Raw genomic sequence first — 15,861 nt, 5'->3', positions numbered from 1 at the left:
AGCCAAACTAGATTGAGGGTGAGAGTGAACATCTGATCACAGCAAGATATTGGCACAACGCTAACTGCAACATCATGGGCAACTAAAACTCTGCACTGGTGAGTAACTGCTCCTTCCAACTGAGGGGAAGCAGAACAAATGAAAACAGGGACGCGGATGATGTGAGGGAATCCCCACTGCTTTCACACATGGGTGGGTTTTGGTTGAAGGGAGCCTGCACACCAGAGTGAATAAAAAAATCTCTGGTAGGGAATAAGAGGAGAGGAAAGCCACAGTGAAATAAACCAAATTCAGCAAAAGAACCACAGTTCAGAGGACATTAGAGGGGGAAATATTCACCACTGGCTTGATTTACACCTGTGGGCGGACATGGAGGAGACCTCCTCTGTATGAAAAGTCAAGCACAATGGGGCAGCTCAGTGTCACAGGAAGTGTTACTTCATTTCTATTAGGAACAAAAGGAGAGGTGGTCTAGCATAAACAGCAATATAAATAAATGAGAGCAGAGGGAGGTTGAGTCAGGGTGAACAGAGCAGCTTTAAAACTGCAGGGCAGATGTGCACAGGGGAATCAATGATCCCTTTTTAAAAAAAATTGTAAACAACTTCCCAGGACGTCTACATCCTCCTCGCCACATAATCTCTTCCAGAGATCTGACGACATGAGGATTTCAGTCCTCGCAGTGGGTTTGTAGCACAGTGAGGGCACAGAGAGGAGAGCGGCTGTATGTTGCTGATGCAGCAGTCTCATGACAACTTTCCATCATCTGGCATTCAGCCCTGTATGATTTATCTTCACAGCATACATACAGTAGACGCCTCATTCTAAATGATGGTTTGGGAGAGGAAAATTAATAGTTTGAGCGTGTTGGGGCGTCTCACGTTGAGAATTGGTTCTGCGCTGCTTAGTGACAAAAGAAAGAAATGAGGCAAGAATTCTTCCTTTCCATCATTTCCATCCTTTATTTCCAAATTCTTGATCTCCTCCACCTCCACATCTTTCATCCGTGCATCACCTCTTTCAACCACCCACTTCCTCCCGTCCTCCATGATTTGAGGGCCTCCTGGCTTGTCTGTAATTACTTTATTTTATATTGGAAGCAGTGATAAACTTTGCCAGGCAGATGAGAAGTTACTACTTGTCTGTGGCCATGTGCGTAAAAGAAAAGCTTGACAATGTGCAGAAACTTCCTGTGTTAAAACCAAAGGCTCGTTCACTTTTTACAGCAAATGCAAAGCATGACTCCCTTTCCTTGTTTTAATTGAGCAGACTGTTCATTCATACTCTTGTAAAGCCTTTATTTGCTCTTTAATGCATCATGCAACTAAGAAACCCCCAGAAAAGATGTTTTAGCCCCAGTTTCCATCCACCACATGGATTTTGAGGGTTTGTCATAATAATAATAATATTGAACTTTTCTTCCTAACACTGTCTTGAGGAACGAGAGCTCTGTATTCTGCTGACTCTGTTCTTTTGCTGCTCTGACATGTTTGTGTTGCTGTGTGTCATCTTCCTGCGATGCCAACAGTTTGGTTGAGCAATACCCAGCATGAACCGACGTCAGAGTGTCTCTTGAGACTATTATTTGATTGGTCTGACCTTTTAAAAGAGTTAACTTAACTGTTCGTAAATCTGTAACACAAAGGACTAGAAAACCATATTACTCATGTACTTTATACACTTTTACAGAGAGAGAGAGACATTCATAGAAATAGAACCTCTTCACTGTCTTCTATTTTTCTTTCCTGATCATATAGGATGACTTCCACTAATGGCAGAGCTCTGCAGACACAGGAGCAGCGCTGGCGCTGTGAGTAAACTCCATCGGCAGACCCATCATCTCTGAGCCAACCACAGCAGGACGTCCATTTTCAGACATAATATTCGACTCAAGCTTTTTCTGGCCCCCTCCAGCAGATATTGAGTCTATCATTTCAGGAGATATGTCAGCACATCTACCATTACATCTGCTTCCTGCAGTCTTTGTTGCCTGGAAACCTGGCAAACTTGTTTGTTAAGCAACCCCATCCTCCAACAGAGCACCATTTACAGGAGGGCAGAAGAATTAGCTGAGCAGTATTGAATTGTTGCTTTCTGGCACGAAAACATGTTGTTTTTGGCCAACGATGTAACCGCTCTGATGCTGAAGGAATGATCTCACAGCAGTCTACAGTTTGCACTGGTTCAGCTCTCCTGACAGGTAGATGATCAGTGATGAAGTCCGTAATGATAGGTGTGTAGGAGCAGTCTGGATGAGGGGTGAACGCTGGGTAAGCTGCCTGTCCGACTCATTACAACCCAGCTGGATAACTCTGACCTGGACCTGACCTCTGACCTCAGCTGCGGCCAGCTGCTGCCTCTGGCCAAGTACGCAGCAAGGCCAGAGAGTGAGAGTAAAAATGTGACAGAAACGCATGAGTCCACATTAAGTTAATGTGTGTATTCGATGTGTAAATAGGCCAATGATCAATTAATATTGAAGGTAATGATCTGGAACATCATCTGTTTGGTAAAGACTTTTGATCTGATGGGTAATTTATCAATCAGCAATGCGTGATCACCTCAACACTTAAACTTGTCTTAGACATGAAATTTCCACCCAGACTTTACTTAAAGGTTTTTATGAACCTTGGTGGATTGACAGAGTCATGGAAAAGTATAAAAATAATGAATCATTTTCCCCCCACTACTTTGTTTTTTGTCTCTTTCCAGTTAAACGCTATTGTTCAACAAGTTTTATGAAAGAGGGCTCTCTGGAGATTTGAGTGGAAAACACTTGGTTGTGATAGGATGTGGAACAGGGAATATTACAACCACAGGCGTGTGTGTGTGTGTGTGTGTGTGTGTGTGTGTGTGTGTGTGTGTGTGTGTGTGTGTGTGTGTGTGTGTGTGTGTGTGTGTGTGTGTGTGTGTGTGTGTGTGTGTGTGTGTGTGTGTCTGCTTCTTTCTGACAGATGCAGCTTTAGGGAACAAGTGAATAAAACCATTTATAAAAGTGAGTGGCCTCTGAAGAACTGGATTCATTCTTGTGGCGACACTCAATGTAGAAAACCAAATGGCTCTGTCATGCACAGTCTCTCCCTCTGTCACTGACACACATTTTTTCCAGACACTGAGAAAGCCCACATTCTTACCCACCATCCTTTTGGAGAATACATTTTCTAATCAAAAAGGAACAATTCTGATCACTCAACTTCTGATCGCATGCTTAAGTTTCAATTTATTAAAGCCGATTAAGGCACCGCCCAAGTCTGGTTCTGCTCGAAGTTTCTGCCTCTTAAAAAGAAGTTTTTCCTGTCACTGTTGCCATGTACACTTGCTCTTGGTGCAATCTGTTGTGTCTCTGTAAATACTACGAGGAGAAGGTCTATATCGTCTCTCTTTGTAAAGGGCCTTGAGATACCTTGTGAATTAGCACAATATGAATAAAATTGACTTATCATTTGTCTTAGCCTAATGTAAAATAAAAATCATCGTATTACTTGCTTGGTTGGGTAAGAAGATAAATTTGCAATCAATATAAATCAATAAAAGCAACAAACCTTCACTTAATGAGGAAAAGTACAATGAAAACTGTTTCCAGAAGAAAGTAGTTCTGACTAACACTGAGCATGCTGAATATGGGGGTTCAAAGCCATTGACACACTAAGCTCTGGCTTTGTAATCACACATTTAGCTGAGGTTCCTGACCTCCAGGAGTGTTTAAAATCACCAAGCACATTGGAGTAACTGCACATTAACTGGTCAAGTACCATGTCTCTGAAGAGAGCACCTGTCAAGGGAGCTATTGGCCCCAGACAGGACATGCGTCAGGAAACCCCAACAACGTGGCCCCACAGTTTGAAATGTTCCGCCTCAAAGACGACAGCAGCAGACCTTAGCGAAGGAGAAATAGATCTTGTTAATGAAGTGCTGTGTGTGGATTTAATGAGAAACAGGCTGCGTCCAATATCACCTACAGTACTTATTCATCTAATCATTTGTTGTTTCCTACACGATAAGTGAGAATTACGCAATAATCAGCTATCTATATTGTTCATCTGCTGACTATTAGTTATTCAGTTCATAAATTGTCACAAGCTGCCAGAGTCCAACTTGACAACCTCAAACTGCTTGTTTTGTTCAACCAATAGTGAATGTTTGACAACTGTTGGACATTTATGTGACAAGACAGATGCCACTGTATATTATGTTTTCAAGGTAACTGTATGTATGTAGCCAGAGCCAGCAGGCACTTAGCTTAGCATAGCACCTGTAAAGCTCACTAATGAACATGTTATATCTTGTTTTACAGTCCAAAAACAGTGTTATGGACCTGCACCTTTCCTGCAGCAACCAGCAGAGACTACTGTAAGAGGTTACTGGATACTGAATTCCTCAGGTATGTAACTCTTGGCGATTTGCTAATCATAGAAATGTGTTTTTTTCTGTTGTTGTTGGGGTTTTTTTGTTATGAATGGGGTGGTTCATAAAATTCTTATTTAAATTCATAACAGATTCAAAACGGTCAATTGGTTTTGATCCAGGTGGATCATATTAAATGCATAGGGTGATTGATACTGTAAGTGATTGACACAGCAGAGGAGCACAGAGACGGAGATACAGGGAGACATGTAAACATAAAAAGATGGACAGCCAGAGGAGACGGATTCAGGCGCAATAAAAAAAACTGAAATCAGAAACAGATGAACAGAGATCGACAGATAATAAGAAGGAGATGCAGCCCGCTGAGGAAGATTTTACCAACTATTAAGACAGATCTGCTGCGGCTTGTTCCTGCAAACAACAAACAACACAAAACAGCAGGAGAGGTCTCTGTCGTCTACATCATCGCAAAGGCATCCCAGTGCCATCCTAATGGAGGAGCTCTGTGCCTGGTGGGGCTGGCATGGCACGGCACCGTCTGCTATGTTTTATACTCAGGATTGTAGTCACTCCTCTGGCTGCACACTACTGTATGCTGTAAAGAGAACCAGACCCTAGCTGATTATTTCAGAGATTTTTCTATGCACACGAAAATGTAAATTCAAACCAGCTTTTCTTTTCCTTCATGTCCAAGCATATGGTTGCCGATGTTTCCATTTTAAATGCAGATTCCTGAAACATGGTTTATTCTACAACTGCCAATGTAAACAATCCTATGTATATGAGCAACTATGTTTTGTTTGGTCTGAGGTATTAGACTACAGTGTGTGTGTAGTGATAACAAGATGGGCTACTAAATCTACAAACTAACTAAAAACCGATCAGTTTCATCCACACAAGTTTGAAAAATGAAATATTGTCATGACATCCTGTAATGTTTTATGTTTCATGTTTCCTTTTGAAACATGATTTTCAGGTGGGATACATAACATTCAACACTAACCATTGTGTTGGCAGCTTTGGAGAGAGAGTGTGAGGGAACAATCATAGATCTTAAGAAGACTGAGCTGGTCAGACACTGTATGACTAGAAAATGTCAAACACCTTTGTTCAGTTCATATGGGGTATTCATTCAGACGGTGCAGTAATTTATTTGTGCTATATGTAAATGCTTCTTTGTTTTATTATGAAAGGTCAATTGCTGCTGACAAGCTAGCTCTATCTTGGCTCCTCCCGTCTTGTCTCCCTGCAGCTGTTGGCAGTGGTCCTGGTTCGGCTCTGGTGGAGAACCGATTGATGTGGAGCTACACCAAACTCACCGAAGCTGCTGATCAGAATAAAGACACCCACTGATGCATCAAGAGATGACTAAAAATTGCGATGTTGCTGTGAAAAAGTGATTTCCAGTAAGTCCAAGAGCCCATTGGACTTTAAATGACAGAAACAAACAGACTTGATGCAGCACTGTTCATGTCTAGGTTAAAGTAGAAGAGTTAAGGTGCTGCAGCTCTCCACTTCCTCAGGCTGATCCTTTTAGTTTTACAATCTACTCTAGACTGACACTAATGACTTTCATTACTTTTCATTACTGATTAATCTGATGATTACCAGCACAAACAGTTATGTAGTTAAGAAGTTGAATCCAGCATTTGTGCAAATTTGCTTTAAAATACCTCATATAATTTTATTTATCAACTTTTTAAAAAATATTTTCCAAAAGTTAACAAAGAAAGAACAAAGAATACCACCATGTATTATACACTGTTTTCTTGCAGTGATAGAGTATTACTCAATAATTCTGGTTCTAGTTATTAACCACTGACAGAGAGGATGAGAAAAAACAATGAGTAAAGCAAAAGCTAAAATTAGATAGTGTGATTTTTCTTTTCTTTTTTTGAATCCTTGTTTGCTGTCATTTTCCCCCTAAACTTTCCCAGTGTTTCTAATCCTCTAAATAAAACATGTAACTGAACTGATACATTTCCAGCTGTTTTTGGTAAAAAATCAAAAGGACCCCTACCTGTAATTAATCAAACCAGGTTTTCAGTTTCAACACCCACATGAACCCTTGTGCAAGTAACAACAAAGACCAGTGAGAAGACACAGACTGATGGGCCACAAAGCAGACACACACACACACACACACACACACACACACACAAGCAAAGTGGGCCAGTCAGCCAAACATGAGAGGTGCGGCTGCTGGTCGGGGCCTCTGACGCCTGAGGCTCAGCACCACAGCACTAATTAATGACAGACACTTGACTGGTGGTTTTACAGACAGTGAAACCAGACCAGTGGTTGATGGACCGGACTGAAGCTGCCTGCCTGCCCACAGCTGGATATGATCACCATGACAACTGGTCAGCTGCCCACACTATTGAACTACAGCTTCAGGACACAGCTGCCTGCTTTTTTGTTTTGTTTTTAACACCTTAATGAGCAGGGGATTTTCAACACAGCTTTAAAGAGCACTGCTGATGTTTATCAGCAATTAGGGACCAATATCTTTCACTCACAGTTCTGCCAAGGCTGAATAATGACTCATCCTCAGGATTCCCCAGCAGGTCCTCCAGGTCGTTCGAGGACAGCAGAATATTCTGCAAGGAAACAAGAGGCGACAATTTCTAAATTTAAAAACCACAAACAAACACAGCTCAGGGCTGAACTAATGAATAACCAAAACACACAGAGTTGTTAAAGTCATCAGACGGGATCAAAACCAAGTCGGAATGCTTTTGAATCCTCTCATGGTATTTTATCATGCTTCATAGTATATGACACGTTCAGCATTCAAGGTATTAACTGCAGGAGTCTGAGTGTCTGGGTTGTGGTTTAAAAAGACTTTGCTTTGTCTTGCTGTTTACATAAGTCAAAGGAACCATACTACAAGTTAATATCACTTGAAATTTCCTGATCCTGCGTTTTTCTTTTCCACCCAACTTTCCTCACCTCCAGGCTGTTTTGGTTGCGTGTTGAGCGGGGAGGCTTGGGGGCCATCTCACCGCAGCGGGGCAGGTGCTTGCTGCAGTGTTGTTGGGCGGCGTCTGGGTCACCCATCAGGAAGGTCAGCTGTCTGAGATGACCCTGTGGAGAAGGAGACATGAACTAATAGGGTGAGCAAACAACACTCACAACACTCGATGTAAAGACAGGACACCATCTTCATAGGAAATGTATATTTTTCTTGATTTACAGCTGCAGTCTGAGAATGGCTGCAAGTCACAGACAGATACTGAAGTGTTTGCCTTTGTACACCCATAACACGCTACATCAAATTGTCCTTTTGAAAGGTTTAGATTTTCTGGACTGTGCCAACTGCGGCAATAAATTTCAACTTTACAATAAACATAGTTTATTGCTTCTTCAAGTAGAAGCCACAGATTTCTGCTCTAATCAATTCTACTTTCATGAATCTCCATAAAATCCAAATATCACAGTAAAATCCAGTGTCAAAGCTGTTGTCAAAGGTCAAATGGGGATCAGTACAAAAGAAATTTGCCTTCACAGGGTCTGAGTGAGTCACACATATCTTCAGACATCTATTCTTTTTTGAATGATGTAATTCCTCTGAGTACAACGCAGGAAATCATGTCATTTTATGAGTTAAATTGTAAATCAATAAATGATGCAAAAAGGACTAGTGAATAGATATGTTCTACTGCTCTCTTGACATGGAAACACAGATTCTGAAACTGTGTCCTGGTAGTTTCAGCTTCTGTCTGTACTACGCAGCTTTCCATGCATGCACATACAGTACATACACACACAGAATGGAAGCACAAGTTCCTAACATTCACACTCAACACAGGGAGGTTACTGCAGGTCACGGTGCTCTGTGATTGCATCAGTGACATGAAAAAACAAAACATTACCAGACATTTAAAAAAACCTGTGTCCTCGGGCTGGTGTTTTTCGAAGAAGGGGATGGTGGGTGATAAAGTCTGTGCCTGTTTGTCTGTATATATGTGTGTGTGCACTCTGACATTGATTGCTTTGTTTAAAGACAGGTGAAACCACACACAGATTTTAATCTATAATAATAAAATGCAAATTTCCCCTTGTTTTGCCAAATTCAAACATGCTGGTGCTTGTCACAAAGCTAATGGATTAATCAGACCCATTAGAAAAGACTGAACTGACTCATTTTAACAAGCCGTCTGATCTCACTCTTTAAATCAAACCCTGAGACAGGTGGAAAGTTGCAGACACACATAATAAGTTCCAAGCAACTACATCTGAGAACTGTGGTTTTCTTATTTGATGCAGATTCCTGGGCACCTCTGTTAGAGAATGATGTGGTCTAAAAATAGACTGTAAACAAAATATCATGTGTGTCTGCTCAACACACATCTGCTGAACACTTTCATGAGAGTAAAGTTTTTTCTACTGATTGTTATTGGTCATTGATCTTGGGTTATTAAACCAGTTCAATTAAGAGTATATATTGCATTTCATTACATGTTAACAAGATTCAGCATTTAAGTGAGCACTGAACAACTAGTTTGTTTGCTGCAGAAAGACTGTGTCAAGTAAACAAATCTTTATAATTTTATTTATTTATCACAGCCAGAAAACCGTCAAAAAAAAAAAAAACTCTGGTCAGACAAGAACCAGTCCATTAGTATATCAAATAAAGGAAGGGGTCTTTATGGTGTTTAACACCTTATAAGGAAACTTCATGTGGCTCAAAACATTATTACTTAATGAGCATCAAAGGCCTTAAACTACAAGGTGAAATTGATGGGAAAGGTAGGAAAGACATGATACCACAAAGACATGAATTCAAGCCCACATTACTGAAAATACTGAGTGTGATTCTGAGGCCCTAAACACACATCCAATATAAAATCTGCTTAATGTGTGTAATATGAAACAATTTTTCACATGCAATCATAACAATTATTTAGAATCACTCTCTGAGGTGGATGACAGTTAGAGTAATAGAAGAAAGCAGGGTACAGTAATGAATGGTTTAGCACTGTCCATGACAAAAGAAAGTCCACAAACAAGAACTGTCACCACATCTGGGTGTGGAAGTGCTCCGTCCTTGGAGCTCAGTAAAAAGCTGTCATCAGGGGAAACAAGTCATTGGAGAATCCAGTCTATCTGGTGCTAAAAAGAAATCCAGATGTAGCCTCTTCACCCCCATTGTGACACAGTCACACTGTACGCTCTGATCCTCAGACTGGAGCCCAGTCACAACTTATGTCCAGAATATAGGCCAGGAACTACACAGCCTTTAATAGAAGACTTTCAGTTCTTTAGACTTTTCAATCTGCACTTAATCTACACAACTCAATTCATTCACAGAAGACTGAAACAAAAAATAGTAGGTATCTGAAATGGACATAAAAAAATACATGCATCTAAAACTGGAATTTAATGTAAATATTTACATGATTTGAACTTTACATGTTCTCCTTCTGGGTTATTCTCAGTGTCTGAACACACACGGGTCTGGTTAACAATCAAATAAAGGGAAATGAGATGTCTTCATGGTGTGTAGAGAACAGGGAGGGGGATGAGGATACTGAACTCATCCTCTGTCCAAACACTCATCAGCATTTCCTCTGTAATTTTACATAACACTGGTGCTTGGGGGGGTAATTGGAGTTGTGGTGTGGGCAGGTTACAGGGATTTCTATGCATACTTTACCAAAACAAACACGTGGTTTCTAAGCATCACAGACAATACGTCTTTGAGTCTGTGATGAAAAGGGACTGGGGTAAGGTTGGGCCATGGAGCTACAGTATCTACTTGGGTGTTCTCTCCTGTGAATGGGTGTTTGTATGTGTGTGTGAAGATGAGAAGACATGCATGTCTTTTTGGTCAAAATTGGACAAAAATGAACTAGACGTTACACATGTGACTTATTATCCTGACAAAGTTGTGTTAAATATCATTTGGCTGTGGTATAACCATCCGGTCATAAAATGTGTCCTATTACACACATGCAATATAGCATAACACTTGAAAATGAGATCATTCAAAATCCCACTAGGGCTATCAGACCCCCTGAAGTTCATTGTTTAGTCAGCTGAGGGTCTGACCTGCGGTTAGCAGAAAACTACTTAATGAATTCAGCTTCTTGTAAATGTTTAGAAAGAAATGTGGGGACTGACTGAATAGGTGATAGGGGGTGTGTTTGATGATAGATGATGGTGGATGGAGCTGTTTCATTTGACTTTACGTTTTTATGAGCCATGGCAAAGAGAGAAGGAAAGTTGTGGAGCTGGACAAACGCATGATACTGGGTGGAAACCACTCACTTCAAAAGGAGTCTCAAATCCCTCGATGAGTCCTCCAACCATGAGCAGCCCATCTGTGCTGATCCCCATGCCGTGGTAGACCCAGTCCACACTCTCCAGCAGAGAGCAGTCCATGTACACCGCCAGCCGCTTGGCAGACACACTGACCGCCACATGGTGCCACTTTCCATCTGACAGACCGCTGACTGGGAACCTGACAGAGAAACACATGGGACATTATACACATAATCATGTCTTTGCTTTTGTTCGTCTAGAGATCAATGTGTCCAGGAACTAATCTATGACATAAATTCAAGTCATGCTCAGGCCCTCGGACTATTACAAGACAATTAAAATACAGATGCCTGTAGAAATGAAAAGCTTTTTATTCCTCATAACTCATTAACATGACTTCACAATCAGAAAAACTGTGGACCCAATTTTTATGGCAAACATTTGGTCTGACAAAGCTCCAGCTCCAGGGAGGCTGTTGAGTAGTATTAGATACTGTAGCCAAAATGGGCTGGTAGAAATTAATCAATGTACAAAACACTCTGTAACATGTCTATATAACAGTGATTAAAAAAGGGAAAAAAACTTTTACAGCATTAAAGCTTGATAAAACTTTCTTTGTTCTGAACCCTTGGGGGCAGAACGTAAATGTTGTCAAACACACCTGTGGCCTATTATCAGCTTATAAAGTTGCTATGGCTAAAATGTTAGCCCATTTACACGTCCAGAAACGGCGTTAACATGCAAACTGCAAATTGGTGTTTACGTCTACCTGTTGAATTTAAAGTCCAAAATTCACTCTGCTTTTAGTTTTACTCTAGTCTTCGTCATGTCTGGAGAAAAATTGGACTATTTAAAATTAAGGGCTCTACTCTGTGGGTTTATTAAAGCTTTAGCTGCTGCTGAAGACTCAGAGCACTGTACACAGAGATGTAGATGCTAAACTAAAACAATGAGCTAAATGACACTAAAACGCTAAAGAGATTATGAGAATTAGACTAACCCATTTATTCCACTGAAATCTTACAATGATGAATTTTTGGCAGAGAGTTGGAAGATAAAAGTGTCAAAATCCATGCAGCAGAATGGTTGTCTGTTTTACTACACACATTCTTCTTCTTTGTCAAAACCTGGTGCCTAAATCAGCTAAAATCCAACTCACCCACAGGAAAATCATTGCTGGTAGCAGCTAAAGTAGCCTTGAGCTGCAGTCTTCAAGCTAAGATAAGGAGCAGTCTGGGAGAGGTGTGGGGAAGTGAGCTTCACTTCTTCCTCTACACTCCCCATCTCCAGATCCTGGTCATTTATAAATTAGTTGTTTTCAGCTCCAACCAACACAGACATTGACTGAATTCTCTACATAACGTATGTACTGTAGTAGGTCTCTCTAGACCTATGGGTGGTCCTGCAAAGTTATTGAAGTTTCCCTTAAAAATGTAAATATTAACCAGAGAAGCTTTAATGTCTGTGACTGTGACTGTGCCCATAAACATTCTGTAGATGTCGAAAGACGACTAAACTAAACTAAGAGGACGCTGCCACTCAACTTGCTTGATGGACAAGCAGCTTTTTTTTTTCAGAAATTTTAAAATAAAATCAGTCATGTGCCAAAAATATATGATAGGTTCAGTATCAGTGTGTGTATATGTGTTGGCTCAGTTCAGTCTGCTGTCTTATAGTGATGTATTGCTTCGAGCTCTGTGGTTCTCGAGGAGGAGGAAACTGCCAAAAGATGCCTAATAAATCATCCGACCGAAGGGACAGCCAAATGCAATGCTCAGTCAAAGCAATACACACAGGCTGCAAACAAATACACATCCACACAACCCCTCTGGATCTTAAAGACACATTTGCATACATTGAGCCAAGAGCAGGAATGGGCATGAGTCCTGAATTACCTGAGATGGCTGTATCAATCACCTCTTGACATCTGGATTTTTTTTAATGATGGGTAATCCATAAAAATGTTAGATGTATAAAAGCTTATTTTGTTTGCCAAAGAGCTTTTGCAACATAAACGACATAGTGTCACTCAAGTTGTATTTATTCAGAGGTTGAAGGGAAGAGGAAAAACAAAATAAAGAAGTGGGCTCACTCATAGTGCCGTTGCTGTGTTCCTATGAAGATGACGGCGTGAGCACTGATCCGTACTTGCAGCATAACGTGGCTGTCGGGGCTGAGCATGGTGAGGACACTGCGCTCTTCCATCTGAGGACTCCGCAGCTCCACCAGTAAACTGAACTCATCTGAAAATCTAAATACAAATTCAATTCAATTCAATTCCTTTTATTTGATAAAGAGGGACAATGTACATTGATAAACATTTTAAAAGATAAAAGATAAAATGTAAATGTACTCAATTCTAGCTAAAAAGTTAATTTCCATTGACAGTCCCCCTATACTGAAATAGAAACAAGCAGGTTGAAAGAAAGAAAACCCCTTGAACCCTTTGTAAAACATGAAGGAATACAGCAAAAGAAAGACATTTAACTTTCTTTTATTGTCTAGTTTGACAGTCAGACACAACTGAAAAGGAATATAAATAAATCTAGGAATGAATAACAATTCCTTTAAAACTCTTAAAGTGCAGCCACAGTGGGTGTTTTCACACTTACTGGTGGTAGATAGTGATACCTTATTTCATTTTTCAGTTAGCACACACACACACACACACACACACTTACTGGTGGTAGATAGTGATACCTTATTTCATTTTTCAGTTAGCACACACACACACACACACACACTTTGTTTTCACTCTCACACACACACACACACACACACACACACACACACACACACACACACACACACACTTTGTTTTCACTCTAGTCCAAATGCTGCATCACTGGCAGAGTGTCATGTTTCCAAAGTGCGGCTGCCCAGCTTCCTACAGGAGCCTTTTAAAGTCAAACTTGTGCCGTACCCCGGGCAGGTGGAGCGGATCGAGGTCCAGCTGCATCTACAGCACAACTGTTTTAAGAGCGGCAAAGAACAACTGAGTCCAGCGTCAGTCAGAGCTAACACAGCTAACTGGTAAACAGGTTCCTGTTTCTAATACATGTGGTATAGGATCGGTGCCTGGACTTCAGTACTTGCTGATACTGATGCAGCATTTTCCACAGTATCGGAGGCATGGTATTGGTATTGGTATTGGAATTGAAACAACCCTATGAAATAGTACAACTAGTGACAAAAGTAAATAAGAATAATAAAGAGAAGGAACTGTACCCATCAGTGAAGAGCTGTCGTAGGGGCAGAGCCAAGGTGGAGTACTGTCCCATCTGCAGAACTGTACACCTGCTGTCATCTATGGTCATGGAGGTGTTGCTGCTGTTCGATACTTGAAGAGAAAGCTCCTGCAGGATGTTCACCTCATCTGTAGTGAGACAGTGAAGGAAAAAAAACGTGAGTAAATATGTCCTGCCACGGTGCAACCTCCTTCATGCTGCTATGAAGTCAGTTAGTTAACTGAGGGACACAGCTTGAGAACCATTTTAACCAATAATTGTCCACAATTAAATCAAGCTGAATTAAAAGTAGGCTACTGACAGCTGTCACCTAAGTAACAATTTTAAGCAATTTCTTTGGTAACAAGCAGCTTGATTCTGATCTCAAAGAAAGTGGATTAATGGACATCAGAATGAATGAATCCATGTAAGTTGCACTGAATCCGACAATGGAGTAACATTGTCTGGCTGTTCAGTTATGATGACTCAAAGGAGGTGTGTACATTGTATTGAACATTGTATTTTACAGCCACTGCTGCTGTACCAGCTGCCGTCTGACTCAGCAGTGCTTTTCACCTCATACAGTAGCTTCTCCTCACTTCTTTTTCTCTGCACCCACCTCTCCCCCAACTACCCCAGAATCCTACACTGAGGCCCCAATAAAGTGAAATTTTGCCAAAACATACAAAGATAATTCAGACAACACTTTGGACATGACAATGCTCACATGCATGAAGCCAGATCTATGAGGAATCTTTTTCCTTTTTTGACAGATCGGCACAGCCTCGTCCAACAGGTTCCACACCGACTCAGGCTCATATCACGCCAACATCAGTGGTCGACCTCACCAACACTTAAGTCTGATTGACAGACAATCTCTTTAGCAAGGTTCAAAAACAGAAGTGAAGGCTCTTATAGCATGTGGCTGCTTAGAATAAAACTCTTTAGGGTCTGATGTTCAGCTGTCTACATACTTTCGGCCATGTTGTGTATGTTCAGTGCCGTGTCATGATTAAGGGGACTCAGGCGGCTGCCATCTGCAGCAACCAAACCAAATCATTCATCTGTTGGCACTTAGGAGAAACCCTAACGTTCTGTGAACACACCACTCACTGATGGCATTACAAAAAACCACTTATAGGGCCACCGCTGAGGACTGCTGCAAATTCCATCCCGTTTTAAGATTTTATTTTGTTTTTTCCCTCTTGTGGTGCCCTACAGTACAGATCACTGTTTTACCCCTCACCCACTGACATGTTTCCCATCATTAGAAGTAGGCAGAAACTTTTTTCACCCCATGTGAGAAGGTAAAATTGGTGTTTTTGCCTTCCTCCTACTGAGCACTGCTCTGAGGATTATGAAAACATCTCTGCATCATTTGGTAAAAGGGAGTCACAGCTCACAGGCCGGTATTGTTGTATGCTGCTCACACCTTCACTTACACTTGAACTTCAAACCTCATTATGGAAGAGTTGGTACTGAGACAAAGTGAGCTAACAGAGAAGGAGCATTTGCATAACATGGGAGGCAAAAAAAACAAAACAATTAAAAGAAAGAATATCGATTTTACAATGATCTGCACAGGCAGCAGGGTGGTCCGAAACAGCAACCACACATGAATATGTGGGATTTAAGCACTGGGAACATGTTTGAGAGCCTCCAGGCTTGTTCCAAAGACATGGGATTGCTCACGCAGATTTAACCCTATTACTCTCAAGCACTTTTATTAATGAATCTACATCGTTCAGCTCTTTAGCAGCTCGTTCTCTCTTCCAGACGGCAGTGTCATACAAATCACTACCGTGTGGTCACACTCTGCTGCCCACAGGAATGACCCATGTGAGTCGTATCTGGAGTTGCACTAAAAATTCCAGCATACCAGCCTTTCAGGAATCTTCAAAGATATATGGAGGAGGACCACTTAGAGAGAAAATGTGATTTGAATGATGGTTTAGACTGCACTTTTAACCTTTAGCTAACAGCTGTGAGGGACGTGAAGTCA

General features: G+C 41.1%; 1 protein-coding gene across 1 annotated transcript in view; it reads right to left on the bottom strand.

The window, feature by feature from the left end:
- The window catches only part of LOC146977625 (uncharacterized), a 119,238-nt gene that overhangs the window by 73,383 nt on the left and 29,994 nt on the right, over window positions 1-15,861 (bottom strand). The window contains exons 2-6 of the mRNA XM_085793972.1: window positions 13,861-14,008; window positions 12,725-12,883; window positions 10,639-10,831; window positions 7,318-7,452; window positions 6,885-6,965 (exon numbers count right to left, since the gene is read on the bottom strand). Coding sequence (XP_085650098.1) covers window positions 6,885-6,965; window positions 7,318-7,452; window positions 10,639-10,831; window positions 12,725-12,883; window positions 13,861-14,008 — 716 coding nt within the window. The remainder of the gene's footprint in view (window positions 1-6,884; window positions 6,966-7,317; window positions 7,453-10,638; window positions 10,832-12,724; window positions 12,884-13,860; window positions 14,009-15,861) is intronic.

This window comes from Trachurus japonicus, chromosome 12 (genome assembly GCF_045865225.1).
Source record: "Trachurus japonicus isolate A0001 chromosome 12, Traja_1.0".
NCBI classification, from domain to species: domain Eukaryota; kingdom Metazoa; phylum Chordata; class Actinopteri; order Carangiformes; family Carangidae; genus Trachurus; species Trachurus japonicus.
This window is presented reverse-complemented; position numbering and strand designations above follow the sequence as displayed.